The 27135-nt window shown below is 50.8% G+C and overlaps 2 protein-coding genes across 2 annotated transcripts in view; one reads left to right on the plus strand and one right to left on the minus strand.

The window, feature by feature from the left end:
- LOC123763716 (muscleblind-like protein 1) overlaps positions 1 to 27135 on the minus strand; it is a 274770-nt gene that overhangs the window by 59098 nt on the left and 188537 nt on the right. The window contains exons 3-4 of the mRNA XM_069304185.1: positions 15087 to 15259; positions 1906 to 2085 (exon numbers count right to left, since the gene is read on the minus strand). Coding sequence (XP_069160286.1) covers positions 1906 to 2085; positions 15087 to 15095 — 189 coding nt within the window. The 5' untranslated portion in view covers positions 15096 to 15259. The remainder of the gene's footprint in view (positions 1 to 1905; positions 2086 to 15086; positions 15260 to 27135) is intronic.
- On the plus strand, positions 15141 to 18601 carry LOC138352015 (uncharacterized). The gene is made up of 2 exons (XM_069304187.1): positions 15141 to 15173; positions 18170 to 18601. Exons 1-2 carry the CDS (start codon positions 15141 to 15143, stop codon positions 18599 to 18601), a joined length of 465 nt encoding a protein of 154 aa, XP_069160288.1.

Raw genomic sequence — 27135 nt, forward strand, 5'->3', positions numbered from 1 at the left:
ATAGGCACTTCAGACAGTTTAAATGTGATTATTGGTGCACTAATGTGTGTTTAGTGAAGAGCAGCTAGTAGGTAGGCTACTTTGGAATTCAAATCTAGGGGCACGAGACGCTTTGAATTGAGAAGGGGGGGGAGAAAGGGGGGGAGGGGAGATTAATGGTTCCCTGTATGCATGATGGAGTCCCCCCCTCCCCACCCCCGCCCCCCTCCACTAGGGGGGGTGTCCCTGTGTGTATTCGATGTTGCTTTGCACAATCCTGCCAAGTACTTGTTATCTTGTCTGCTAGCAACACCTGGCTATCGTCTCCTAGCAACACCTGGCTATCGTCTCCTAGCAACACCTGGCTATCGTCTGCTAGCAACACCTGGCTATCGTCTCCTAGCAACACCTGGCTATCGTCTAGCAACACCTGGCTATCGTCTAGCAACACCTGGCTATTGTCTGCAAGCAACACCTGGCTATCGTCTCCTAGCAACACCTGGCTATCGTCTCCTAGCAACACCTGGCTATCGTCTCCTAGCAACACCTGGCTATCGTCTCCTAGCAACACCTGGCTATCGTCTCCTAGCAACACCTGGCTATCGTCTCCTAGCAACACCTGGCTACCGTCTCCTCGCAACACCTGGCTATCGTCTTCTAGACACACATGGCTATCGTCTCCTACACACCTGGCTATCGTCTCCTAGCAACACCTGGCTATCGTCTCCTAGACACACCTGGCTATCGTCACAGACACACCTGGCTATCGTCTCCTAGCAACACCTGGCTATCGTCTCCTAGCAACACCTGGCTATCGTCTCCTAGCAACACCTGGCTATCGTCTCCTAGACACACCTGGCTATCGTCTCCTAGACACACCTGGCTATCGTCTCCTAGACACACCTGGCTATCGTCTAGACACACCTGGCTACCGTCTCCTAGACACACCTGGCTACCGTCTCCTCGCAACACCTGGCTATCGTCTTCTAGACACACATGGCTATCGTCTCCTACACACCTGGCTATCGTCTCCTAGCAACACCTGGCTATCGTCTCCTAGACACACCTGGCTATCGTCACAGACACACCTGGCTATCGTCACAGACACACCTGGCTATCGTCTCCTAGCAACACCTGGCTATCGTCTCCTAGACACACCTGGCTATCGTCTCCTAGACACACCTGGCTATCGTCTCCTAGACACACCTGGCTATCGTCTCCTAGACACACCTGGCTATCGTCTCCTAGACACACCTGGCTATCGTCTCCTAGACACACCTGGCTATCGTCTCCTAGACACACCTGGCTATCGTCTCCTAGACACACCTGGCTATCGTCTCCTAGACACACCTGGCTATCGTCTCCTAGACACACCTGGCTATCGTCTCCTAGACACACCTGGCTATCGTCTCCTAGACACACCTGGCTATCGTCTCCTAGACACACCTGGCTATCGTCTCCTAGCAACACCTGGCTATCGTCTCCTAGCAACACCTGGCTATCGTCTCCTAGCAACACGTGGCTATCGTCTCCTAGCAACACCTGGCTATCGTCTCCTAGCAACACCTGGCTATCGTCTCCTAGCAACACCTGGCTATATATCTTCCCTCAACACCCAACGGGTGTATGGCAAAGCAAGCAAAATTATTTTCTACTAAATACAAATGCTGGAAAAAAAAGCATTGAAGAAAATGAAACATGTATAGAACATGAAAAATAGAACAAGCAATAGTGAAAATTTGTAGAATAATACATTATGAACACGCAAAACAACATTCACTATCCCTAATAATATATATATATATAATGAAGTCAAAGTTTGAAGAGTAGGGGGGAGGAGGTGGAGGGTGCCTCTCTTCCCCCAGCAAGAGGGAGAGGGGGGGGGGAGGGAGGCGGCTTTGGGATTGGAGGGGAGGGAAATCCTACCTCAAGCCGGTCTGTCCGTGGCACCTTCTGGGCCGGCACTACTTGCTGTGGCACCACGGCATTGATGGGGGAGGCCACAGCACCGTCAGTCATACCCATGGCCATCACAGGAGAGGAGGCGATGTAGGGGTTGAAGTTACTCATGGTTGGGATGCCGGCCAAGTATGGCGCAGAGTTGTGCTGTGGACGAGGGAGAGAGAGAGAGGGAGAGAGGGAGAGGTTAACATTCACTTCCTCGAAACGACGTCATTTGCTGCTCTATAAATCATTTGCATCAACAGTCATGAGCTAAAATTGAGGGATCTGTGACGTGGACTGACAGTATAGTTGGGATGTGTCATGTCCCCTCACAGCTCTCAATATATTTATTCTATTTACGACCTAAATTTATACAAACATCAAACAGGGCAAAGTAAGTGTAGGGCAAAGCAACATTCTATACAGGATCTTAACAGGAACTGGCGGAATATCCATACAAAGATTGGGTAAGGCAGGAGAAAGGGCACTGTACAGCAAAGGGTACAGCAGGTGGGTAAGGAGCAGCTGGTGGGTAAGGAGCAGCTGGTGGGTAAGGAGCAGCTGGTGGGTAAGGTGCAGCTGGTGGTAAAAGTGCAGCTGGTGTAGGAGCAGCAGCTGGTGTAAGAACAGGTAGTGGTGTAGAAGCAGCTAGTGTATGAGCAGCAGCTGGTGTAGCAGCAGCTGGTGGTAAAGGTGCAGCTGGTGTAGCAGCAGCTGGTGGTAAAGGTGCAGCTGTTGCACCTTTATGGTGGTGGTGTAGGAACCGCTAAGGTTTCAGAAGAAGTATGGCACCAAGGCTTGCCTGAAATAACCTCCAATTTCATGTGTGTTCCGGCAATATTTCTTATGCTCGCTGGGAGGACGTTGAACAACCGCGGACCTCTGATGTTTATACAGTGTTCTCTGATTGTGCCTATGGCACCTCTGCTCTTCACTGGACCTCTGATGTTTATACAGTGTTCTCTGATTGTGCCTATGGCACCTCTGCTCTTCACTGGTTCTATTCTGCATTTCCTTCCGTGTGTTGTTATTCTACTGTGCAAATTTGGGACCTGGCCCTCCAGTATTTTCCATGTATATATTATTTGATACCTTTCTCGTCTCCTTTCCAGAGAGTACATCTTGAGAGCTTTGAGACGGTCCCAATAGTTTAGATGTTTTATCGTGTCTATGCGTGCCGTATATGTTCTCTGTATTCCCTCTAACTCAGAGATCTCTCCTGCTCTGAAGGGGGAAGTGAGTACTGAGCAGTACTCAAGACGGGACAACACCAGTGATTTAAATAGTATTAACATTGCTGTGGGATCTCTGGATGTGAACGTTCTCATAATCCATCCTATCATTGTCCTGTGTGATACTTTGTCTATACCTAGAGAATGCCTGGAGTGGCTTAGCCAAGCCGGACCCTGGAGTGGCTTAGCCAAGCCGGACCCTGGAGTGGCTTAGCCAAGCCGGACCCCTGGAGTGGCTTAGCCAAGCCGGACCCCTGGAGTGGCTTAGCCAAGCCGGACCCCTGGAGTGGCTTAGCCAAGCCGGACCCCTGGAGTGGCTTAGCCAAGCCGGACCCCTGGAGTGGCTTAGCCAAGCCGGACCCCTGGAGTGGCTTAGCCAAGCCGGACCCCTGGAGTGGCTTAGCCAAGCCGGACCCCTGGAGTGGCTTAGCCAAGCCGGACCCCTGGAGTGGCTTAGCCAAGCCGGACCCCTGGAGTGGCTTAGCCAAGCCGGACCCCTGGAGTGGCTTAGCCAAGCCGGACCCCTGGAGTGGCTTAGCCAAGCCGGACCCCTGGAGTGGCTTAGCCAAGCCGGACCCCTGGAGTGGCTTAGCCAAGCCGGACCCCTGGAGTGGCTTAGCCAAGCCGGACCCCTGGAGTGGCTTAGCCAAGCCAGACCCTGAAGTCGTGTCTTGACCTGATCTGATCTAACAGGCTGCTGCTGGGAGCGCCCCGCAAGCCTACATAGGTCGGCCGACATAATTATCCTTAGATCCTTAACATGCTTTTAAGATTCTCTACGAAGACGTGACTGTGTTTAGCACAGTATGTCCCGTTTTCTTCCTTCCCCCAGGCAGGTGAAGTCGACTTGTCCACGTAATAGAACATCGTATTTTGACGTATACGCCACCTAAGGCCAAAAATCGTCGTATTAGAAAATGGCAGCGGCTGGCGAAGTTGACACACTGTCCCGTTTTCTGTTTTGGGTCCTCTGGTAGGTTAGGATAAGGGGGGCGCTTCAGTACGACAGTTTCTTGACGTTGGGGAACCTTAGGAGGACTGACTGTTATTCTCGGCTCTGTGGGAGACGTTTCCTGTCTAGTTTTCACTGTTTACCACCAAAGGAATTTTTATGGTGATTTTAGTATCTTAAATATGCCGCAGTGACTTCCGCGAGCACAGGATGAACACTCAAGAATTCCCTAGGGGCCAGGATGATGTACACTAAGGGTTCCCTAGGGGCCAGGATGATGTACACTAAGGGTTCCCTAGGGGCCAGGATGATGTACACTAAGGGTTCCCTAGGGGCCAGGATGATGTACACTAAGGGTTCCCTAGGGGCCAGGATGATGTACACTAAGGGTTCCCTAGGGGCCAGGATGATGTACACTAAGAGTTCCCTAGGGGCCCAGGATGATGTACACTAAGGGTTCCCTAGGGGCCAGGATGATGTACACTAAGGGTTCCCTAGGGGCCAGGATGATGTACACTAAGAGTTCCCTAGGGGCCAGGATGATGTACACTAAGGGTTCCCTAGGGGCCAGGATGATGTACACTAAGGGTTCCCTAGGGGCCAGGATGATGTACACTAAGGGTTCCCTAGGGGCCCAGGATGAACTTGAAGTTTGGAACTCTCCAGGGAAGATGATCCCCAAATTTGACTCTAAGAAATAGATTAAGAGCGACAAACATTGTCTCGTAAGACGTGGATACCTTTCTTGTCCCAGTCTTGGTACACAATTACCGACCTCCAGTGTCACCTGCTTCTAAAACTGCTTGCCGTGTGTGTGTGTGTGTGTGTGTGTGTGTGTGTGTGTGTGTGTGTCTGTGTGTGTGTGTGTGTGTGTGTGTGTGTGTGTGTGTCTGTGTGTGTCTGTGTGTGTCTGTGTCTGTCTGTGTGTGTCTGTGTGTGTCTGTGTGTGTGTGTGTGTGTGTGTGTGTCTGTGTGTGTGTGTCTGTGTGTGTCTGTGTGTGTCTGTGTGTGTCTGTGTGTGTCTGTGTGTGTGTGTGTGTGTGTGTGTGTGTCTGTGTGTGTGTGTGTGTGTGTGTGTGTCTGTGTGTGTGTGTCTGTGTGTGTGTGTGTGTGTGTGTGTGTGTCTGTGTGTGTGTGTGTGTGTGTGTGTGTGTGTGTGTGTGTGTGTGTGTGTGTCTGTGTGTGTGTGTGTGTGTGTCTGTGTGTGTCTGTGTGTGTGTGTGTGTGTGTGTGTGTCTGTGTGTGTGTGTGTGTGTCTGTGTGTGTGTGTGTGTGTGTGTGTGTGTGTGTGTGTGTGTGTGTGTCTGTGTGTGTCTGTGTGTGTCTGTGTGTGTGTGTGTCTGTGTGTGTCTGTCTGTGTGTGTCTGTGTCTGTGTGTGTGTCTACTGTACCCACCATCTCGACGGCGCGGACGCCTCTATAATCGAACACAGACTAGGCTTTATCAAACCATTATCTCGGTAATTGTCTTTTGGGTGTAGTGTCATTATCTCCCTAACGACCATTAGGGCCGATGAAGATGAATCACTTACCAGTAATTAATGCCCGGGGGCCGAAACCAACACGAAATGAATTAAAAGAAAAAAAGAAACACTAGAACCCGACGCGTCAATACTGTTTACCATTCACATATAATTATAGTTAAAGCGATCATCAATATAACTCGGGTCACTAAAACCTCAATTGTTCTCCAACATCACCAACAGTGATGGTGATGACATGATATAATTGTTCTCCAACAGTATATCCGTGGACAATATGACAACAGTCTTCCTGTCTGGTCAATACAACCCTCCTTCAGTCCTAGTCTTGCTGTCTGGTCAATACAACCCAGTCTTGCTGTCTGGTCAATACAACCCTCCTTCAGTTTTGCTGTCTGGTCAATACAACCCTCCTTCAGTCTTGCTGTCTGGTCAATACAACCCTCCTTCAGTCTTGCTGTCTGGTCAATACAACCCAGTCTTGCTGTCTGGTCAATACAACCCTCCTTCAGTCTTGCTGTCTGGTCAATACAACCCTCCTTCAGTCTTGCTGTCTGGTCAATACAACCCTCCTTCAGTCTTGCTGTCTGGTCAATACAACCCTCCTTCAGTCTTGCTGTCTGGTCAATACAACCCAGTCTTGCTGTCTGGTCAATACAACCCTCCTTCAGTCTTGTCTGGTCAATACAACCCTCCTTCAGTCTTGCTGTCTGGTCAATACAACCCTCCTTCAGTCTTGCTGTCTGGTCAATACAACCCTCCTTCAGTCTTGCTGTCTGGTAAATACAACCCAGTCTTGCTGTCTGGTCAATACAACCCAGTCTTGCTGTCTGGTCAATACAACCCAGTCTTGCTGTCTGGTCAATACAACCCTCCTTCAGTCTTGTCTGGTCAATACAACCCTCCTTCAGTCTTGTCTGGTCAATACAACCCTCCTTCAGTCTTGCAGTCTGGTCAATACAACCCTCCTTCAGTCTTGCTGTTTGGTCAATACAACCCTCCTTCAGTCTTGCTGTCTGGTCAATATAACCCTCCTTCAGTCTTGTTGTCTGGTCAATATAACCCTCCTTCAGTCTTGCTGTCTGGTCAATATAACCCTCCTTCAGTCTTGTTGTCTGGTCAATATAACCCTCCTTCAGTCTTGTTGTCTGGTCAATATAACCCTTCTTCAGTCTTGCTGTCTGGTCAATATAACCCTCCTTCAGTCTTGTTGTCTGGTCAATACAACCCTTCTTCAGTCTTGCTGTCTGGTCAATACAACCCTCCTTCAGTCTTGCTGTCTGGCCAATACAACCCTCCTTCAGTCTTGCTGTCTGGTCAATACAACCCTCCTTCAGGCCAAGTCTTACTGTCTGGTCAATACAACCCTACTTCAGTCTAGTCTTACTGTCTGGTCAATACAACCCTCCTCCAGTCCGAGTCTTACTGTCTGGTCAATACAACCCTCCTTCAGGCCAAGTCTTACTGTCTGGTCAATACAACCCTCCTTGAGGCCAAGTCTTACTGTCTGGTCAATACAACCCTCCTTCAGTCTTACTGTCTGGTCAATACAACCCTCCTTCAGTCTTACTGTCTGGTCAATACAACCCTCCTTCAGGCCAAGTCTTACTGTCTGGTCAATACAACCCTCCTTCAGTCTTACTGTCTGGTCAATACAACCCTCCTTCAGGCCAAGTCTTACTGTCTGGTCAATACAACCCTCCTTCAGTCTTACTGTCTGGTCAATACAACCCTCCTTCAGGCCAAGTCTTACTGTCTGGTCAATACAACCCTCCTTCAGGCCAAGTCTTACTGTCTGGTCAATACAACCCTCCTTCAGTCTTACTGTCTGGTCAATACAACCCTCCTTCAGGCCAAGTCTTACTGTCTGGTCAATACAACCCTCCTTCAGGCCAAGTCTTACTGTCTGGTCAATACAACCCTCCTTCAGGCCAAGTCTTACTGTCTGGTCAATACAACCCCTCCTTCAAGCCAAGTCTTACTGTCTGGTCAATACAACCCTTCTTCACTCTTACTGTCTGGTCAATACAACCCTTCAGTCTTACTGTCTGGTCAATACAACCCTTCTTCAGTCTTACTGTCTGGTCAATACAACCCTCCTTCAGGCCAAGCCTTACTGTCTGGTCAATACAACCCTCCTTCAGTCTTAGTCTTACTGTCTGGTCAATACAACCCTTCTTCAGTCTTACTGTCTGGTCAATACAACCCTCCTTCAGTCCTAGCCTTACTGTCTGGTCAATACAACCCTCCTTCAGGCCAAGCCTTACTGTCTGGTCAATACAACCCTCCTTCACATTAATTGGTCAGAAAGACTAAGGTCTTAACAGCCATTAAGAGCCGACTCTACATAACCATGTACAATCTACCTAACCATTAACTGCCCACTACTCGACTACTAAACATTGAAAGGCCGCACTACACAGGCATTAATACCGTGGATTACCATTATTTGGTATGGCTGCCCCTGAGTCCGTTGCTCTACCATGGTGCACACAACTGCTGTATTATACAACTGACTTTCCCCTGCACAGCCCACCCCCCTCCCCTCCCCACTACCCCATTATCCATATGGTACCTGGGAACATTAGGGGAGGCCACGAGAGTGTATATATGACTTCTTCACAAATGTGACACCAACGCCGAACTGCACATTCGACGTCACCCTAGCCCCACTGGACCTGGTCGAAGCCATAGGTAGTATGCCCATGCACTCTGCATCAGATCCGGACTCCTGGAATTCTATATTCATAGAGGAATAGACAAAAAAACACTATCATAGGCCCTAAACATCACTTGGAGACGGTGCCTACATTCTGGTGTTATCCTTGAGGTGGTTCCGGGGCTTAGTGTCCCCGCGGCCCGGTCGTAGACCAGGCCTCCTGGTTGCTAGACTGGTCGACGCGGCTGCTCTCAGCCTGACGTATGAGTCACAGCCTGGTTGATCAGGTATCCTTTGGAGGTGCTTATCCAGTTCTCTCTTGAACACTGTGAGGGGTCAGCCAGTTATGCCCCTTATGTGTAGTGGAAGCGTGTTGAACAGTCTCGGGCCTCTGATGTTGATAGTTCTCTCTTGAACACTGTGAAGGGTCGGCCAGTTATGCCCCTTATGTGTAGTGGAAGCGTGTTGAACAGTCTCGGGCCTCTGATGTTGATAGTTCTCTCTTGAACACTGTGAGGGGTCGGCCAGTTATGCCCCTTATGTGTAGTGGAAGCGTGTTGAACAGTCTCGGGCCTCTGATGTTGATAGTTCTCTCTTGAACACTGTGAGGGGTCGGCCAGTTATGTCCCTTATGTGTAGTGGAAGCGTGTTGAACAGTCTCGGGCCTCTGATGTTGATAGTTCTCTCTTGAACACTGTGAGGGGTCGGCCAGTTATGTCCCTTATGTGTAGTGGAAGCGTGTTGAACAGTCTCGGGCCTCTGATGTTGATAGTTCTCTCTCAGAGTACCTGTTGCACCTCTGCTCTTCAACGGGGGTATTCTGCACATCCTGCCATGCCTTCTGGTCTCGTGTGGTGTTATTTCTGTGTGCAGGTTTGGGACCAGTCCCTCTAATATTTTCCACGTGTAAATTATTATGTATATCTCCCGCCTGCGCTCAAGAGAATACAGATTTAGGCTCTTTAGTCGGTCCCAATAGTTTAGATGTTTTACGAAGTGGATTCTAGCAGTAAAGGATCTCTGCACGCTCTCCAGGTCAGCAATTTCTCCAGCTTTGAAAGGGGCTGTCATTGTGCAGCAGTACTCCACTCTAGTGAGCATTAGCGTCTTGAAGAGTATCATCATCGGTATAGCATCTCTAGTGTGAAAAGTTCTTGTTATCCAACCTGTCATTTTTCTTGCAGTTGTGACGGCTACTTTATTGTGTTCTTTAAAGGTAAGTTCTTCCGACATGAGTACACCCAGATCCTTTACATTGCCTTTTCGTTCTATGTTATGATTTGCCTGAGTTTTGTACGTGGTTTCCGGTTTTATGTTTTCATTTTTTTCCGTAGCGCATGAGCTGGAACTTATCTTCGTTAAACACCATATTATTTTCTGTAGCCCATAGAAAGACCTGATCTACATCTGATTGAAGGTATTCGTTTTCTTCGCCTATAGAGGGAACGCCGTTCCCGTTCCAGTCTGCATCTCTTCCTCTTTTATTTTTTTTTCGTAGGGGTATGCGGTTTGAGCTTATTTCTAGAGCCGAGTTTATTTTTCCTTGCACTCGTTCAGGTTTGCATTTCCTCGCTTATTTGCTCTCAGTTAATCTGTTTATTATTACAATTGAATTTGTTGAATTCTCCTGCCCTTGGATTTCGCGACTGCTTATACAGGTCTACTCCCCATGTTTGTCAGAACTCCAGTTAGATTGTGAGTAACAGGTATTTGTAAACCCATAACATTATACAACTTCACAGCCATAATGTACAACACCACCACCACAGCACTGCCACACCACCACAACACTGTACAACCATATTATCAAACACAGTACATTTACATTTCCACAAGTACACCGCTGACCAGATTTCAAAAACATTAAGCTAATCTAAATTCTTACCATATGAGTGCACACACACACACACACACACACACACACACACACACACAAATTCTCTCACACACACACATTCTCACACACACTGGAAGGGAATTTAATTAGTAACAGTTGATTGATTGACAGTAGAGAGGCGGGCCGAAAGAGCAGAGCTCAACCCCCGCAAGCACAACTAGGTGAATATACAGCTCAACTCTAGCCGTCAAACATCTAAAAAAAGAGGGAAGTAATAGGTAACATGGAGGCAATGTACAACAATGTGCGGCTGTACTCAAAAGTTCCCGTTGTGTATTATTGGAATGTTCAATGACACAGCTCAAGGTGAAACAGGCAAATCATTGACCAAACCTAATCTAGGTCTAAATAAGGAATCTTAAGCCTAATATACGGATTCTCTTCAGTATCTGTACTTGGATGGGGTTCTGGGAGTTCTCCGACTTGTGAGAGTTTGGTTCACCTGGCTGTTGCTTGGAGCGGCCCGCAGGCCCACATACCCACCACAACCCGGTTGGTCCAGCGCTCTTTGAAGAATACAATCTAGTTTTCTCTTGAAGATGTCCACGGTTGTTCCGGCAATATTTCTTATGCTCGCTGGGAGGACGTTGAACAACCGCGGACCTCTGATGTTTATACAGTGTTCTCTGATTGTGCCTATGGCACCCCTGCTCTTCACAGGACCTCTGATGTTTATACAGTGTTCTCTGATTGTGCCTATGGCACCTCTGCTCTTCACTGGTTCTATTCTGCATTTTCTTCCATATCGTTCACTCCAGTATGTTGTTATTTTACTGTGCAGATTTGGTACCTGGCCCTCCAGTATTTTCCACGTGTATATTATTTGGTATCTCTCTCGTCTCCTTTCTAGTGAGTACATTTGGAGAGCTTTGAGACGATCCCAATAATTTAGGTGCTTTATCTCGTCTATGCGTGCCGTATATGTTCTCTGTATTCCCTCTATTTCAGCAATCTCTCCTGCTCTGAAGGGGGAAGTGAGTACCGAGCAGTACTCGCATAAATGTACTACACTATTGTTGACCAAACCACACACTAGAAAGTGAAGGGACGACAACATTTCGGTCCGTCCTGGACCATTCTCAAGTCGATTGAGAAGAAGAATACTACACTATTGTCAGCAAAACTTAGACTAGGTTGTCACCTTTTCTCCTACAGCTTTCTACAAAATAGTACATGATTTTTAAGGGTACAACAGTCCATATTTTGTACTGCCATCCATAGTAGCTATATGTACTATGACATAACAGGAAGATTTAAACGACACAAAAGTAGTTATCTTTGACTAACATTAAGAGAACCCGTTGCCGATCTAGTACACAAAGGGTACACGTGTTCGAGCAGCGGCTACGATGATAGTCTCTGGTGACTGATGACCTTTTCTGCCAGCTCAAGGTAGCTCCTTTTCTGTAAAACAAAAGCAGCTGCTGGACAAGTTAAAAGCAGCTCCTTTTGTACAAGCTAAAGCCTCCTTTTGTGTAAACTAAACACCTACCATTGTCTAAACTTTCTGCTGATATCAGTGTTGACGGCAAACAGTTACGTAGAAACTAGCGATTGGTAAACTGTCCAAGCTTCAGCTTCCTGTTGCGTTGCGGCTTAGTTACTGTTGTTCCACAGATAACACCTGTTGTAAAAATTCTCTTAGCAAACGGTTTCAAATACATCGAAGCTAAACGATATCTGTGCCAAAGCTAACGGCTGCTGCTGTGTCAAAGCTGACGTCTGCTGCTGTGTCAAAGCTAACGGCTGCTGCAGAGGTGAAAAGCTAGAGTAATTTAAAAGACAAGGGTACCCCAGTTTACAGTAACTCCACCTAAAGTGGTGGTGATGGTTGTGGTGGTGGTAGTGTTGGTTTTATTGAAGGTAGTGGTAGTGGTGTTGGGAATAAAGAATCAGGGAATATAGAATCAAGGGAAGTGGGTGAAGAATCAATTGATGTGGATGATGAATCTAGGGGTGTGGATGATGAGTCTAGGGGTGTGGATGAGGAATCATAGCGTCTATAAGTTTAAATGAAGTATCACAGGGGGTTGGATGAAGAATTATACGGTGGAATGCCCAATTATAGGGAGTGGATGACTACTCAATTGTGAAAACTAATATATTCAGACGGTGAGGCAGAGTAAGGTTGTGAAACGTTTAGGAAGGTGAGTATAATGCACAAGCACACGAAGGTGAATATAATGCACAAGCACACGAAGGTGAATATAATGCACAAGCACACGAAGGTGAGTATGATGCACAAGCGCGCGAAGGTGAATATAATGCACAAGCACACGAAGGTGAGTATGATGCACAAGCGCACGAAGGTGAATATAATGCACAAGCACACGAAGGTGAGTATGATGCACAAGCACACGAAGGTGAGTATAATGCACAAGCGCGCGAAGGTGAGTATGATGCACAAGCACACGAAGGTGAGTATAATGCACAAGCACACGAAGGTGAATATAATGCACAAGCACACGAAGGTGAGTATGATGCACAAGCGCGCGAAGGTGAGTATAATGCACAAGCACACGAAGGTGAGTATGATGCACAAGCGCGCGAAGGTGAATATAATGCACAAGCACACGAAGGTGAGTATGATGCACAAGCGCGCGAAGGTGAATATAATGCACAAGCACACAAAGGTGAGTATAATGCACAAGCACACGAAGATGAATATAATGCACAAGCACACGAAGGTGAGTATGATGCACAAGCACACGAAGGTGAGTATGATGCACAAGCACACGAAGGTGAGTATGATGCACAAGCGCGCGAAGGTGAGTATAATGCACAAGCACACGAAGGTGAGTATGATGCACAAGCGCGTGAAGGTGAATATAATGCACAAGCACGTGAAGGTGAATATAATGCACAAGCGCGCGAAGGTGAATATAATGCACAAGCACATGAAGGTGAGTATGATGCACAAGCACACGAAGGTGAATATAATGCACAAGCACGCGAAGGTGAATATGATGCACAAGCACGCGAAGGTGAATATGATGCACAAGCACGCGAAGGTGAATGATGCACAAGCACGCGAAGGTGAATATGATGCACAAGCACGCGAAGGTGAATATAATGCACAAGCACGCGAAGGTGAATATGATGCACAAGCACGCGAAGGTGAATATGATGCACAAGCACGCGAAGGTGAATATAATGCACAAGCACGTGAAGGTGAATATAATGCACAAGCACGCGAAGGTGAATATAATGCACAAGCACGTGAAGGTGAATATAATGCACAAGCACGCGAAGGTGAATATAATGCACAAGCACGCGAAGGTGAATATAATGCACAAGCACGCGAAGGTGAATATAATGCACAAGCACGCGAAGGTGAATATAATGCACAAGCACGCGAAGGTGAACATAATGCACAAGCACGCGAAGGTGAACATAATGCACAAGCACGCGAAGGTGAACATAATGCACAAGCACGCGAAGGTGAACATAATGCACAAGCACGCGAAGGTGAATATAATGCACAAGCACGCGAAGGTGAATATAATGCACAAGCACGCGAAGGTGAACATAATGCACAAGCACGCGAAGGTGACTGCGGCCTGACACAGGAAGCAGACTTGGCTCCAGGTAAAGGCGTATCTACACACTAACACAACAGACCTCGCAAACACAAGCGCGTTAGGGAAAATGAAAGCACGACTAAGTACACACGACGGAAGCTGAACACCGGAGGCCCATTCAAGACGATGCTATATATATATATATATAAAAGTCTTGCTTTTATATAATGCAATACTGTATTTATATCAAAGATCTGCCCTGGAAACACAAACCGAAACTGTCTCTATTTTCCGCTTGTTACAACTTGAAATAAAGTTGTTACATCTTGGCTTAACGTGTTTATGACGTATTAGAACGTTGTTACAACTTGCTATATTGGTTGTTATAACTGGTTAGGAGGTGTTAAAACTTGCTCGAACGTTGTACCAACGTCGTAGTTTCGGTGTGTGTTTGGTGGGTGGTCAGTAGAGATGCCGTTAAGGACTACAAAATCTCTACCAGTCTTGAGAGGCTCATCAGGACACACACAAAAGCACTAGGTATGGAGAATGAACACAATATATAACACAAAACAGCAGCACATGAATGAGGAAATGCACAACAGCCCGAAATTGGAAGGATTTTTTTTTTTTTAGACTACTTTAAAGTGATGAGACATTTTGCAAAAAAAAAGCCAAAAGGTTCACATTGGTGTGTTGGTGATTGTTAAAAAAACACTTTTTAAGTATGGGATGATATCCTCGAGATGTCACTTATAGGGTAAGAATGGCAAGTTAATACTGAGTTAAAGCGATGTCTTTATGAGACAAATTAGCGATATTTATGGTGGCTGAGAGATGTGTCGGGGTGAGGTTTAACAGAGATGTGTCATGTGAGGTTCACAGAGATGTGTCGGGGTGAGGTTTAACAGAGATATGTCATGTGAGGTTTAACAGAGAGGTGTAAGGGTGGGGTTTAATACTGAGAGATGTGTCGGGGTGAGGTTTAACAGAGATGAGTCAATATATGCTGTGGTCAGTGATGTGTCAAGCGCTGGCCAGCAGTGTGTGTGCTAGCAAGGTGTGCTAGCAGGGTGTGCTAGCAGGGTGTGCTAGCAAGGTGTGCTAGCAGGGTGTGCTAGCAGGGTGTGCTCAATATAGCGGTCGGGAGCATCGCTCCACATAGCAAGAATGGAGACACGTACTAATGGTACAGAAGCCAAACTCCAAGTAGCTAACAGATGAAGGCGGATATATAACAAAGCTTGTGGCTTCGGCACAACGCTGACTTGCCCGCCGGCGTCAACTTCTGAAAGCCAGCAGCAGCAGAAACAGCAGCAGCAGCAGCAGAAACAGCAACAGCAAGATCTTCATACATGCTTCAGGAGAGTTGTGGTGGAGCGATCTCATACATAAATCAGCGGGTTAGAAGGACAACTTACTGGGAACATAATTGGTACGTTTTCTGGAGTTATTGCGGAGTTGTAAACGTTGTAATGGGCGGACGTTCTCTGTTCCTGGTGCCTACTGTGAGGCGACGGGTGTTGGCAAGGATAATAGTGCTGCTGAATCTGGGGACGGAAACGAACCAACTTCAGATTCTGTACTGCTAAACCTGCTTCTACTCACATTATTACTACACTCCCCCCATGCTCTGGAGCACGGGTGGGGTTGGTGCACGGGTGGGGTTGGTGCACGGGTGGGGTTGGTGCACGGGTGGGGTTGGTACACAGGAATGGTGGGGTTGGTGCACAGGGTGGGGTTGGTACACAGGAATGGTGGGGTTGGTACACGGGTGGGGTTGGTACACGGGTGGGGTGGGTACACAGGAATGGTGGGGTTGGTGCACGGGTGGGGTTGGTGCACGGGTGGGGTTGGTGCACGGGAATGGTGGGGTTGTACACGGGTGGGGTTGGTACACAGGTGGGGTTGGTGCACAGGAATGGTGGGGTTGGTGCACGGGTGGGGTTGGTGCACGGGTGGAGTTGGTGCACGGGTGGAGTTGGTGCACGGGTGGGGTTGGTGCACGGGTGGGGTTGGTACACGGGTGGGGTTGGTACACGGGTGGGGTTGGTACACAGGTGGGGTTGGTGCACAGGAATGGTGGGGTTGGTGCACGGGAATGGTGGGGTTGTACACGGGTGGGGTTGGTGCACGGGTGGGGTTGGTGCACGGGTGGAGTTGGTGCACGGGTGGAGTTGGTGCACGGGTGGAGTTGGTGCACGGGTGGGGTTGGTACACGGGTGGGGTTGGTGCACAGGAATGGTGGGGTTGGTACACGGGTGGGGTTGGTGCACAGGAATAGTGGGGTTGGTGCACGGGTGGGGTTGGTGCACGGGTGGGGTTGGTGCACGGGTGGGGTTGGTACACAGGAATGGTGGGGTTGGTACACGGGTGGGGTTGGTGCACAGGAATGGTGGGGTTGGTGCACGGGTGGGTTGGTGCACAGGAATGGTGGGGTTGGTACACGGGTGGGGTTGGTGCACAGGAATGGTGGGGTTGGTACACGGGTGGGGTTGGTGCACAGGAATGGTGGGGTTGGTACACGGGTAGGGTTGGTACACGGGTGGGGTTGGTACACAGGAATGGTGGGGTTGGTACACGGGTAGGGTTGGTACACGGGTGGGGTTGGTGCACAGGAATGGTGGGGTTGGTACACGGGTAGGGTTGGTACACGGGTGGGGTTGGTACACGGGTGGGGTTGGTGCACAGGAATGGTGGGGTTGGTGCACAGGAATGGTGGGGTTGGTGCACGGGTGGGGTTGGTGCACGGGTGGGGTTGGTGCACAGGTGGGGTTGGTGCACGGGTGAGGTGGGTGCACAGGAATGGTGGGGTTGGTGCACAGGTGGGGTTGGTGCACGGGTGGGGATGGTGCACAGGAATAGTGGGGTTGGTGCACGGGTGAGGTTGGTGCACGGGTGGGGTTGGTGCACAGGAATGGTGGGGTTGGTACACGGGTGGGGTTGGTGCACGGGTGGGGTTGGTACACGGGTGGGGTTGGTGCACGGGTGGGGTTGGTGCACAGGAATAGTGGGGTTGGTACACGGGTGGAGTTGGTGCACGGGTGGGGTTGGTGCACGGGTGGGGTTGGTACACGGGTGGGGTAGGTGCACAGGAATGGTGGGGTTGGTGCACGGGTGGGGTTGGTACACGGGTGGGATTGGTGCACGGGTGGGGTTGGTACACGGGTGGGATTGGTGCACGGGTGGGGTTGGTACACGGGTGGGGTTGGTGCACAGGAATGGTGGGGTTGGTACACGGGTGGGGTTGGTGCACGGGTGGGGTTGGTGCACGGGTGGGGTTGGTGCACGGGTGGGGTTGGTGCACGGGTGGGGTTGGTGCACAGGAATGGTGGGGTTGGTACACGGGTGGGGTTGGTGCACGGGTGGGTTTGGTGCACAGGAATGGTGGGGTTGGTACACGGGTGGGGTTGGTGCACGGGTAGGGTTGGTGCACGGGTGGGGTTGGTGCACGGGTGGGGTTGGTGCACGGGTGGGGTTGGTGCACGGGTGGGGTTGGTGCACAGGAATGGTGGGGTTGGTACACGGGTGGGGTTGGTGCACGGGTGGGTTTGGTGCACAGGAATGGTGGGGTTGGTACACGGGTGGGGTTGGTGCACAGGAATGGTGGGGTTGGTACACGGGTGGGGTTGGTGCACAGGAATGGTGAGGTTGGTGCACAGGAATGGTGAGGTTGGTGCACGGGTGGGGTTGGTGCACGGGTGGGGTTGGTGCACAGGAATGGTGGAGTTGGTGCACAGGAATGGTGGGGTTGGTACACGGGTGGGGTTGGTGCACAGGAATGGTGAGGTTGGTGCACAGGAATGGTGAGGTTGGTGCACGGGTGGGGTTGGTGCACGGGTGGGGTTGGTGCACAGGAATGGTGGGGTTGGTACACGGGTGGGGTTGGTGCACGGGTGGGTTTGGTGCACAGGAATGGTGGGGTTGGTACACGGGTGGGGTTGGTGCACAGGAATGGTGGGGTTGGTACACGGGTGGGGTTGGTACACAGGAATGGTGGGGTTGGTACACGGGTGGGGTTGGTGCACGGGTGGGGTTGGTACACGGGTGGGGTTGGTGCACAAGAATGGTGGGGTTGGTACACGGGTGGGGTTGGTGTACAGGAATGGTGAGGTTGGTGCACGGGTGGGGTTGGTGCACGGTTGGGGTTGGTGCACAGGAATGGTGGGGTTGGTACACGGGTGGGGTTGGTGCACGGGTGGGGTTGGTACACGGGTGGGTTTGGTGCACAGGAATGGTGGGGTTGGTACACGGGCGGGGTTGGTGCACGGGTGGGGTTGGTGCACAGGAGTGGTGGGGTTGGTACACGGGTGGGGTTGGTGCACAGGAATGGTGGGGTTGGTACACGGGTGGGGTTGGTACACGGGTGGGTTTGGTGCACAGGAATGGTGGGGTTGGTACACGGGTGGGGTTGGTGCACAGGAATGGTGGGGTTGGTACACGGGTGGGGTTGGTACACAGGAATGAATGTCTATAGAGGAATAGGATGGTGGGGAAGGTGTAGAAGGAGGAGGTGGGGAAGGTGTACAAGGAGGAGGTGGGGAAGGTGTACAAGGAGGAGGTGGGGAAGGTGTACAAGGAGGAGGTGGGGAAGGTGTACAAGGAGGAGGTGGGGAAGGTGTACAAGGAGGAGGTGGGGAAGGTGTACAAGGAGGAGGTGGGGAAGGTGTACAAGGAGGAGGTGGGGAAGGTGTACAAGGAGGAGGTGGGGAAGGTGTACAAGGAGGAGGTGGGGAAGGTGTACAAGGAGGAGGTGGGGAAGGTGTACAAGGAGGAGGTGGGGAAGGTGTACAAGGAGGAGGTGGGGAAGGTGTACAAGGAGGAGGTGGGGAAGGTGTACAAGGAGGAGGTGGGGAAGGTGTACAAGGAGGAGGTGGGGAAGGTGTACAAGGAGGAGGTGGGGAAGGTGTACAAGGAGGAGGTGGGGAAGGTGTAGAAGGAGGAGGTGGGGAAGGTGTAGAAGGAGGAGGTGGGGAAGGTGTAGAAGGAGGAGGTGGGGAAGGTGTAGAAGGAGGTGGGGAAGGTGTAGAAGGAGGAGGTGGGGAAGGTGTAGAAGGAGGAGGTGGGGAAGGTGTAGAAGGAGGAGGTGGGGAAGGTGTAGAAGGAGGAGGTGGGGAAGGTGTAGAAGGAGGAGGTGGGGAAGGTGTAGAAGGAGGAGGTGGGGAAGGTGTAGAAGGAGGAGGTGGGGAAGGTGTAGAAGGAGGAGGTGGGAAAGGTGTAGAAGGGGGAGGTGGGAAAGGTGTAGAAGGGGGAGGTGGGAAAGGTGTAGAAGGGGGAGGTGGGGAAGGTGTAGAAGGGGGAGGTGGGGAAGGTGTAGAAGGGGGAGGTGGGGAAGGTGTAGAAGGGGGAGGTGGGGAAGGTGTAGAAGGGGGAGGTGGGGAAGGTGTAGAAGGGGGAGGTGGGGAAGGTGTAGAAGGGGGAGGTGGGGAAGGTGTAGAAGGGGGAGGTGGGGAAGGTGTAGAAGGGGGAGGTGGGGAAGGTGTAGAAGGGGGAGGTGGGGAAGGTGTAGAAGGGGGAGGTGGGGAAGGTGTAGAAGGGGGAGGTGGGGAAGGTGTAGAAGGGGGAGGTGGGGAAGGTGTAGAAGGGGGAGGTGGGGAAGGTGTAGAAGGGGGAGGTGGGGAAGGTGTAGAAGGGGGAGGTGGGGAAGATGTAGAAGGGGGAGGTGGGGAAGGTGTAGAAGGGGGAGGTGGGGAAGGTGTAGAAGGGGGAGGTGGGGAAGGTGTAGAAGGGGGAGGTGGGGAAGGTGTAGAAGGGGGAAGTGGGGAAGGTGTAGAAGGGGGAAGTGGGGAAGGTGTAGAAGGGGGAAGTGGGGAAGGTTTAGAAGGGGGAATTGGGGAAGGTGTAGAAGGGGGAATTGGGGAAGGTGTAGAAGGGGGAATTGGGGAAGGTGTAGAAGGGGGAATTGGGGAAGGTGTAGAAGGAGGAGGTGGGGAAGGTGTAGAAGGGTGGTGGGGAAGGTGTAGAAGGGTGGTGGGGAAGGTGTAGAAGGGAGGTGGGGAAGGTGTAGAAGGGGGAGGTGGGGAAGGTGTAGAAGGGGGAATTGGGAAGGTGTAGAAGGGGGATGGGAAAGGTGTAGAAGGGGGACGGGAAAGGTGTAGAAGGGGAGAGTGGGGAAGGTGTAGAAGGGGGGAGTGGGGAAGGTGTAGAAGGGGGGAGTGGGGAAGGTGTAGAAGGGGGGAGTGGGGAAGGTGTAGAAGGGGGGAGTGGGGAAGGTGTAGAAGGGGGGAGTGGGGAAGGTGTAGAAGGGGGGAGTGGGGAAGGTGTAGAAGGGTGATGGGGAAGGTGTAGAAGGGTGATGTGGAAGGTGTAGAAGGGTGATGGGGAAGGTGTAGAAGGGTGATGGGGGAGGTGTAGAAGGGTGGTGGGGAAGGTGTAGAAGGGTGATGGGGAAGGTGTAGAAGGGTGGTGGGGAAGGTGTAGAAGGGTGGTGGGGGAAGGTGTAGAAGGGTGAAGGGGAAGGTGTAGAAGGGTGGTGGGGAAGGTGTAGAAGGGTGGTGGGGAAGGTGTAGAAGGGTGATGGGGAAGGTGTAGAAGGGTGATGGGGAAGGTGTAGAAGGGTGATGGGGAAGGTGTAGAAGGGTGGTGGGGAAGGTGTAGAAGGGTGGTGGGGAAGGTGTAGAAGGGTGGTGGGGAAGGTGTAGAAGGGTGATGGGGAAGGTGTAGAAGGGTGATGGGGAAGGTGTAGAAGGGTGATGGGGAAGGTGTAGAAGGGTGATGGGGAAGGTGTAGAAGGGTGGTGGGGAAGGTGTAGAAGGGTGGTGGGGAAGGTGTAGAAGGGTGGTGGGGAAGGTGTAGAAGGGTGGTGGGGAAGGTGTAGAAGGGTGGTGGGGAAGGTGTAGAAGGGTGATGGGGAAGGTGTAGAAGGGTGGTGGGGAAGGTGTAGAAGGGTGGTGGGGAAGGTGTAGAAGGGTGGTGGGGAAGGTGTAGAAGGGTGATGGGGAAGGTGTAGAAGGGTGATGGGGAAGGTGTAGAAGGGTCATGGGGAAGGTGTAGAAGGGTCATGGGGAAGGTGTAGAAGGGTGGTGGGGAAGGTGTAGAAGGGTGATGGGGAAGGTGTAGAAGGGTCATGGGGAAGGTGTAGAAGGGTCATGGGGAAGGTGTAGAAGGGTGGTGGGGAAGGTGTAGAAGGGTGGTGGGGAAGGTGTAGAAGGGTGATGGGGAAGGTGTAGAAGGGTCATGGGGAAGGTGTAGAAGGGTCATGGGGAAGGTGTAGAAGGGTGGTGGGGGAAGGTGTAGAAGGGTGGTGGGGGAAGGTGTAGAAGGGTGGTGGGGGAAGGTGTAGAAGGGTGGTGGGGAAGGTGTAGAAGGGTGGTGGGGAAGGTGTAGAAGGGTGGTGGGGAAGGTGTAGAAGGGTGATGGGGAAGGTGTAGAAGGGTGGTGGGGAAGGTGTAGAAGGGTGATGGGGAAGGTGTAGAAGGGTGGTGGGGGAAGGTGTAGAAGGGTGGTGGGGAAGGTGTAGAAGGGTGATGGGGAAGGTGTAGAAGGGTGGTGGGGAAGGTGTAGAAGGGTGATGGGGAAGGTGTAGAAGGGTGGTGGGGAAGGTGTAGAAGGGTGATGGGGAAGGTGTAGAAGGGTGGTGGGGAAGGTGTAGAAGGGTGATGGGGAAGGTGTAGAAGGGTGGTGGGGGAAGGTGTAGAAGGGTGGTGGGGAAGGTGTAGAAGGGTGGTGGGGGAAGGTGTAGAAGGGTGGTGGGGAAGGTGTAGAAGGGTGATGGGGAAGGTGTAGAAGGGTGGTGGGGAAGGTGTAGAAGGGTGGTGGGGGAAGGTGTAGAAGGGTGGTGGGGAAGGTGTAGAAGGGTGGTGGGGAAGGTGTAGAAGGGTGGTGGGGAAGGTGCAGAGCTTGTCACACAAATATTGAGGGTAGCTGCTCTACACACAAACAATTGATGACCACAAACAAAGAGACATGACCACAACCAACGGGTCATCACAACACACGAGGTCAACAACTTACACCACTCTCACCTACACAGTATAGTAAGACCCAGGGCAAAAAAATCTACGCTTCTCAAGTCCTCCAGAACCCCTGATGGCCCCTTTTTGAAGCAGGAGGGGCCTTGACCTTCCCCTATCTCCCCCCCCCCAACTCTTATCATTGGCTTGGTTCTCCCCTCCCCCCCTCCCTACACCAGGAAGTGCCACAGCCACTGGCACTATCTGGCCAGCTGATACTAGTAAAACAAATGAGTGGCTCAAGGTAACCCAGAGGTGCATTGTAAGCAGATATGTCCCCCGCCCCCCTTGCTCAAGATACCGGACAAATGGCTCTGTATTCGCACTTTTCTCTTGCTCTTTCCTGCACCAACACACTCAAACGGTCACGCGCACACTCATACTGGTTGATACCTGGTTGATGGGTTTCTGGGAGTTCTTCTACTCCCCCAAGCCCAGCCCGAGGCCAGGCTTGACTTATGAGAGTTTGGTCCACCAGGCTGTTGCTTGGAGCGGCCCGCAGGCCCACATACCCACCACAGCCCGGTTGGTCCGGCACTCCTTGGAGGAAACAATCTAGTTTCCTCTTGAAGATGTCCACGGTTGTTCCGGCAATATTTCTTTTGCTCGCTGGGAGGACGTTGAACAACCGCGAACCTCTGATGTTTATACAGTGTTCTCCGATTGTGCCTATGGCACCTCTGCTCTTCACTGGTTCTATTCTGCATTTTCTTCCATATCGTTCACTCCAGTACGTTGTTATTTTACTGTGTAGATTTGGGACCTGGCCCTCCAGTATTTTCCATGTGTATATTATTTGGTATCTCTCTTGTCTCCTTTCTAGAGAGTACATTTGGAGAGCTCTGAGACGATCCCAATAATTTAGGTGCTTTATCTCGTCTATGCGTGCCGTATATGTTCTCTGTATTCCCTCTATTTCAGCAATCTCTCCTGCACTGAAGGGGGAAGTGAGTACTGAGCAGTACTCAAGACGGGACAGCACAAGTGACTTGAAGATTACAACCATTGTGATGGGATCCCTGGATTTGAAAGTTCTCGTAATCCATCTTATCATTTTTCTGGCTGACGCAATATTTGCTTGGTTATGCTCCCTAAACGTTAGGTCGTCGGACATCATTATTCCCAAATCCTTGACATGCTGTTTTCCTACTATGGGCAAATTCGATTGTGTTTTGTACCCTGTATTATGTTTAAGGTCCTCATTTTTCCCTTACCTGAGTACCTGGAATTTATTACTGTTAAACATCATTTTATTTTCTGCTGCTCAGTCGAAAACTTTATTAATATCTGCTTGAAGTTTTTCAATTTCTTCAGCCGAGGTAATTTTCATGCTGATTTTTGTGTCATCTGCAAAGGATGACACGAAGCTGTGACTTGTATTTTTGTTTATATCTGACATGAGAATAAGGAACAGCAGTGGTGCAAGGACTGTACCTTGAGGTACAGAGGTTTTAACTGCACTTGGACTCGATTTGATATCGTTGACTGTTACTCTGTGTTCTGTTCGACAGGAAATTGAGTATCCAGCGTCCTACTTTACCAGTTATAACATCTGCATTTTGTTTTTCTTCTAATGCCTCAGTGATTTTGTCGTAGTGGTCAAGTAGCTGTGAGAGGCACGATCTTCCCGCTCGAAATCCATGTAGGCCTGGATTGTGGAGGTCATTGGTCTCCATAAATCTAGTCACCTGACTCCTGATCACTCTCTCAAATACTTTTATTATGTGGGACATTAATGTGGGCAGGTGGGACGGACGCACCGAAATTAAACACTCACGCATGCACGCACACGCACACACACACACACACACACACACACACACACACACACACACACACACACACACACACACACACACACACACACATAAAACAAACAAAGATATCCATCACAAGAGTACAGCGTGTTGCCACAAACACAAATGTGAAAGCCCCGTCGTGGTGAGGCATGAGCTACGAGGACCCGCCACACCACCTACAAACTAGCCAACACCTGGAAGGACGGAGCCGATTTAGAACCTTGACAATACACCTAAGTGAGCAAGAGCAGAAGCGCTCTTGGGACCCCGGACACGAAGGCACTACTCCCGTCAACCACATGTAGTTCAAATGAGGAGAGTGGTTGAACAGCCAGGTGTAGGTCATTCAAGCCTGGTCCTAAGCTAAGCTTATGGCCAAGCTTGAGTGATGCCAGCCTGTGTACTCTTCTACACAGGTGAGTACCTGTGTACTCACGAGCACAGGTGAGTACCTGTGTACTCACGAGCACAGGTGAGTACACAGGCCGCCAACCAACCACCCTCTACACACAATAGGTTCTCTTCGAAATTAATCACCGTCACTGGTTTCAACAAGACGAGGCTTACTAACAAGCAGATGATCTAAACAACAACTCTTACCGAGGCCTACATAAGAACTCAACCCACCTTACCTCCCCTACGTCTATGTACACAAATAGTTTTATGCACAGGTAAACAAACGTAGAAATTCATGTCAAATATTGAGTTGCCAGCGGAGGATGGTGTCTGCCGTGAGAATTACGTATCTGTACAAGGAAACTTGAAGTGATGGTTATCGCAGATAGCAGTAAGCGCTCCGTCCAGCTCGATATCCAGCTGTACAGCCGTCAATATGTCACTGTCTTGCTTCGTTATCTTCGCTTTCTGTCCCTACCTCTGGAGGGGTCCTCAGTGGTAACCCACCTCCTCTCTGGTAGGGTTCTCGTACCTGGTTGATGGGGTTCTGGGAGTTCTTCTACTCCCCAAGCCCAGCCCGAGGCCAGGCTTGACTTGTGAGAGTTTGGTCCACCAGGCTGTTGCTTGGAGCGGCCCCGCAGGCCCACATACCCACCACAGCCCGGTTGGTCTGGCACTCCTTGGAAGAAACTATCTAGTTTCTTCTTGAAGATGTCCACGGTTGTTCCGGCAATATTTCTTATGCTCGCTGGGAGGATATTGAACAACCGCGGACCTCTGATGTTTATACAGTGTTCTCTGATTGTGCCTATGGCACCTCTGCTCTTCACTGGTTCTATTCTGCATTTTCTTCCATATCGTTCACTCCAGTACGTTGTTATTTTACTGTGTAAATTTGGTACTTGGCCCTCCAGTATCTTCCACGTGTATCTTATTTGATATCTCTCTCGTCTTCTTTCTAGTGAGTACATTTGGAGAGCTTTGAGACGATCCCAATAATTTAGGTGCTTTATCGAGTCTGTGTGTGCCGTATATATTCTCTGTATTCCCTCTATTTCAGCAATCTCTCCTGCCCTGAAGGGGGAAGTGAGTACTGGGCAGTACTCGAGACGGGACAACACAAGTGACTTGAAGAGTACGACCATTATGATGGGATCCCTGGATTTGAAAGTTCTCGTAATCCATCCGATCATTTTTCTGGCTGACGCAATATTTGCTTGGTTATGCTCCCTAAACGTTAGGTCGTCAGACATCACTATTCCCAAACCATTTACATGCTGTTTTCCTACTATGGGTACATTTGATTGTGTTTTGTACCCTGTATTATGTTTAAGGTCCTCATTTTTACCGTACCTGAGTACCTGGAATTTATCACTGTTAAACATCATGTTATTTTCTGCTGCCCAGTCGAAAACTTTATTAATATCAGCTTGGAGTTTTTCAATGTCTTCAACCGAGGTAATTTTCATACTTATTTTTGTGTCATCTGCAAAGGATGATACGAAGCTCTGACTTGTATTTTTGTCTATATCTGATACGAGAATAAGGAAAAGCAGCGGTGCAAGGACTGTACCCTAAGGTATAGAACGTTTGCCTGCTTGCACGCCTGCCTGCCTGCCTGCCAGCTTACTTGCCTGCCTGCCTAAACCTAAGCCTCTATACTCAACTCGTACAAACGCATTGACAAAATTGCAACTGACCTTATGAGGTATTACTGTCACACCTTAAAGGTGTTTAGGTTTGTTTCCCCCGGAAGACTAGACGACCAGCGCCCGCGGTCACAATTGTCACTCACAGCCAGCGGGAATGTTGAGTGCATTTTATACTCTAATTCAGACTACGAACGTCACAAGCCACACCTCGACCCCACAATCCACACCATGACCCCTACAATCAACTAAATGACCCCACAATCAACACCATGGTTCCCTACAATCCACAATCGTGGATTGTGTGCACGTGTGTCAGCCACAACCGAAGTATGCATCAGCTGTTTTAGAAGTTCCGTCATTACACTGTTTTCACGACAAGTAGTGGGACAGTAGACGGGAGAGGACCCCCTTCCCCGTCACATCCCCTACCACGGGTGTAGAGGCCAGGGACACCCACTACCACGAGTGTAGAGGCCAGGGACACCCACTACCACGGGTGTAGAGGCCAGGGACACTTACTACCACGGGTGTAGAGGCCAGGGACACTCACTAAAACGGGTGTAGAGGCCAGGGACACCCACTACCACGGGTGTAGAGGCCAGGGACACCCACTACCACGGGTGTAGAGGCCAGGGACACCCACTACCACGGGTGTAGAGGCCAGGGACGCCCACTACCACGGGTGTAGAGGCAAGGGACACCCACTACCACGGGTGTAGAGGTCAGGGACACCCACTACCACGGGTGTAGAGGCCAGGGACACCCACTACCACGGGTGTAGAGGCTAGGGACGCCCACTACCACGGGTGTAGAGGCCAGGGACACCCACTACCACGAGTGTAGAGGCCAGGGACACCCACTACCACGGGTGTAGAGGCCAGGGACACTTACTACCACGGGTGTAGAGGCCAGGGACACTCACTACCACGGGTGTAGAGGCCAGGGACACCCACTACCACGGGTGTAGAGGCCAGGGACACCCACTACCACGGGTGTAGAGGCCAGGGACACCCACTACCACGGGTGTAGAGGCCAGGGACACCCACTACCACGGGTGTAGAGGCTAGGGACGCCCACTACCACGGGTGTAGAGGCCAGGGACACCCACTACCACGGGTGTAGAGGCCAGGGACGCCCACTACCACGGGTGTAGAGGCCAGGGACACCCACTACCACGGGTGTAGAGGCTAGGGACGCCCACTACCACGGGTGTAGAGGCCAGGGACACCCACTACCACGGGTGTAGAGGCCAGGGACACCCACTACCACGGGTGTAGAGGCCAGGGACACCCACTACCACGGGTGTAGAGGCCAGGGATACCCACTACCACGGGTGTAGAGGCCAGGGACGCCCACTACCACGGGTGTAGAGGCCAGGGACACCCACTACCACGGGTGTAGAGGTCAGGGACACCCACTACCACGGGTGTAGAGGTCAGGGACACCCACTACCACGGGTGTAGAGGTAAGGGACACCCACTACCACGGGTGTAGAGGCCAGGGACACTCACTACCACGGGTGTAGAGGCCAGGGACACCCACTACCACAGGTGTAGAGGTCAGGGACACCCCATTACACCACCACACACCGTCTATTTGTGTATCGAGTACAACTACTATTGACTAAGTGTCGTACACTTCTGTTGTCCCAGGCCGGGCTCTGAGGAGGTA

This window comes from Procambarus clarkii, chromosome 52 (genome assembly GCF_040958095.1).
Source record: "Procambarus clarkii isolate CNS0578487 chromosome 52, FALCON_Pclarkii_2.0, whole genome shotgun sequence".
Lineage (NCBI taxonomy): Eukaryota > Metazoa > Arthropoda > Malacostraca > Decapoda > Cambaridae > Procambarus > Procambarus clarkii.

Excerpts from the sequence above, each read along its gene's own strand:
- LOC138352015 (XM_069304187.1), top strand. The coding sequence starts at position 15,141 with ATGGGCGGACGTTCTCTGTTCCTGGTGCCTACT. Across the intron at positions 15,174-18,169 it reads CTCTGTTCCTGGTGCCTACT|AAGGAGGAGGTGGGGAAGGT; the intron begins GTGAGGCGACGG and ends GGGAAGGTGTAG.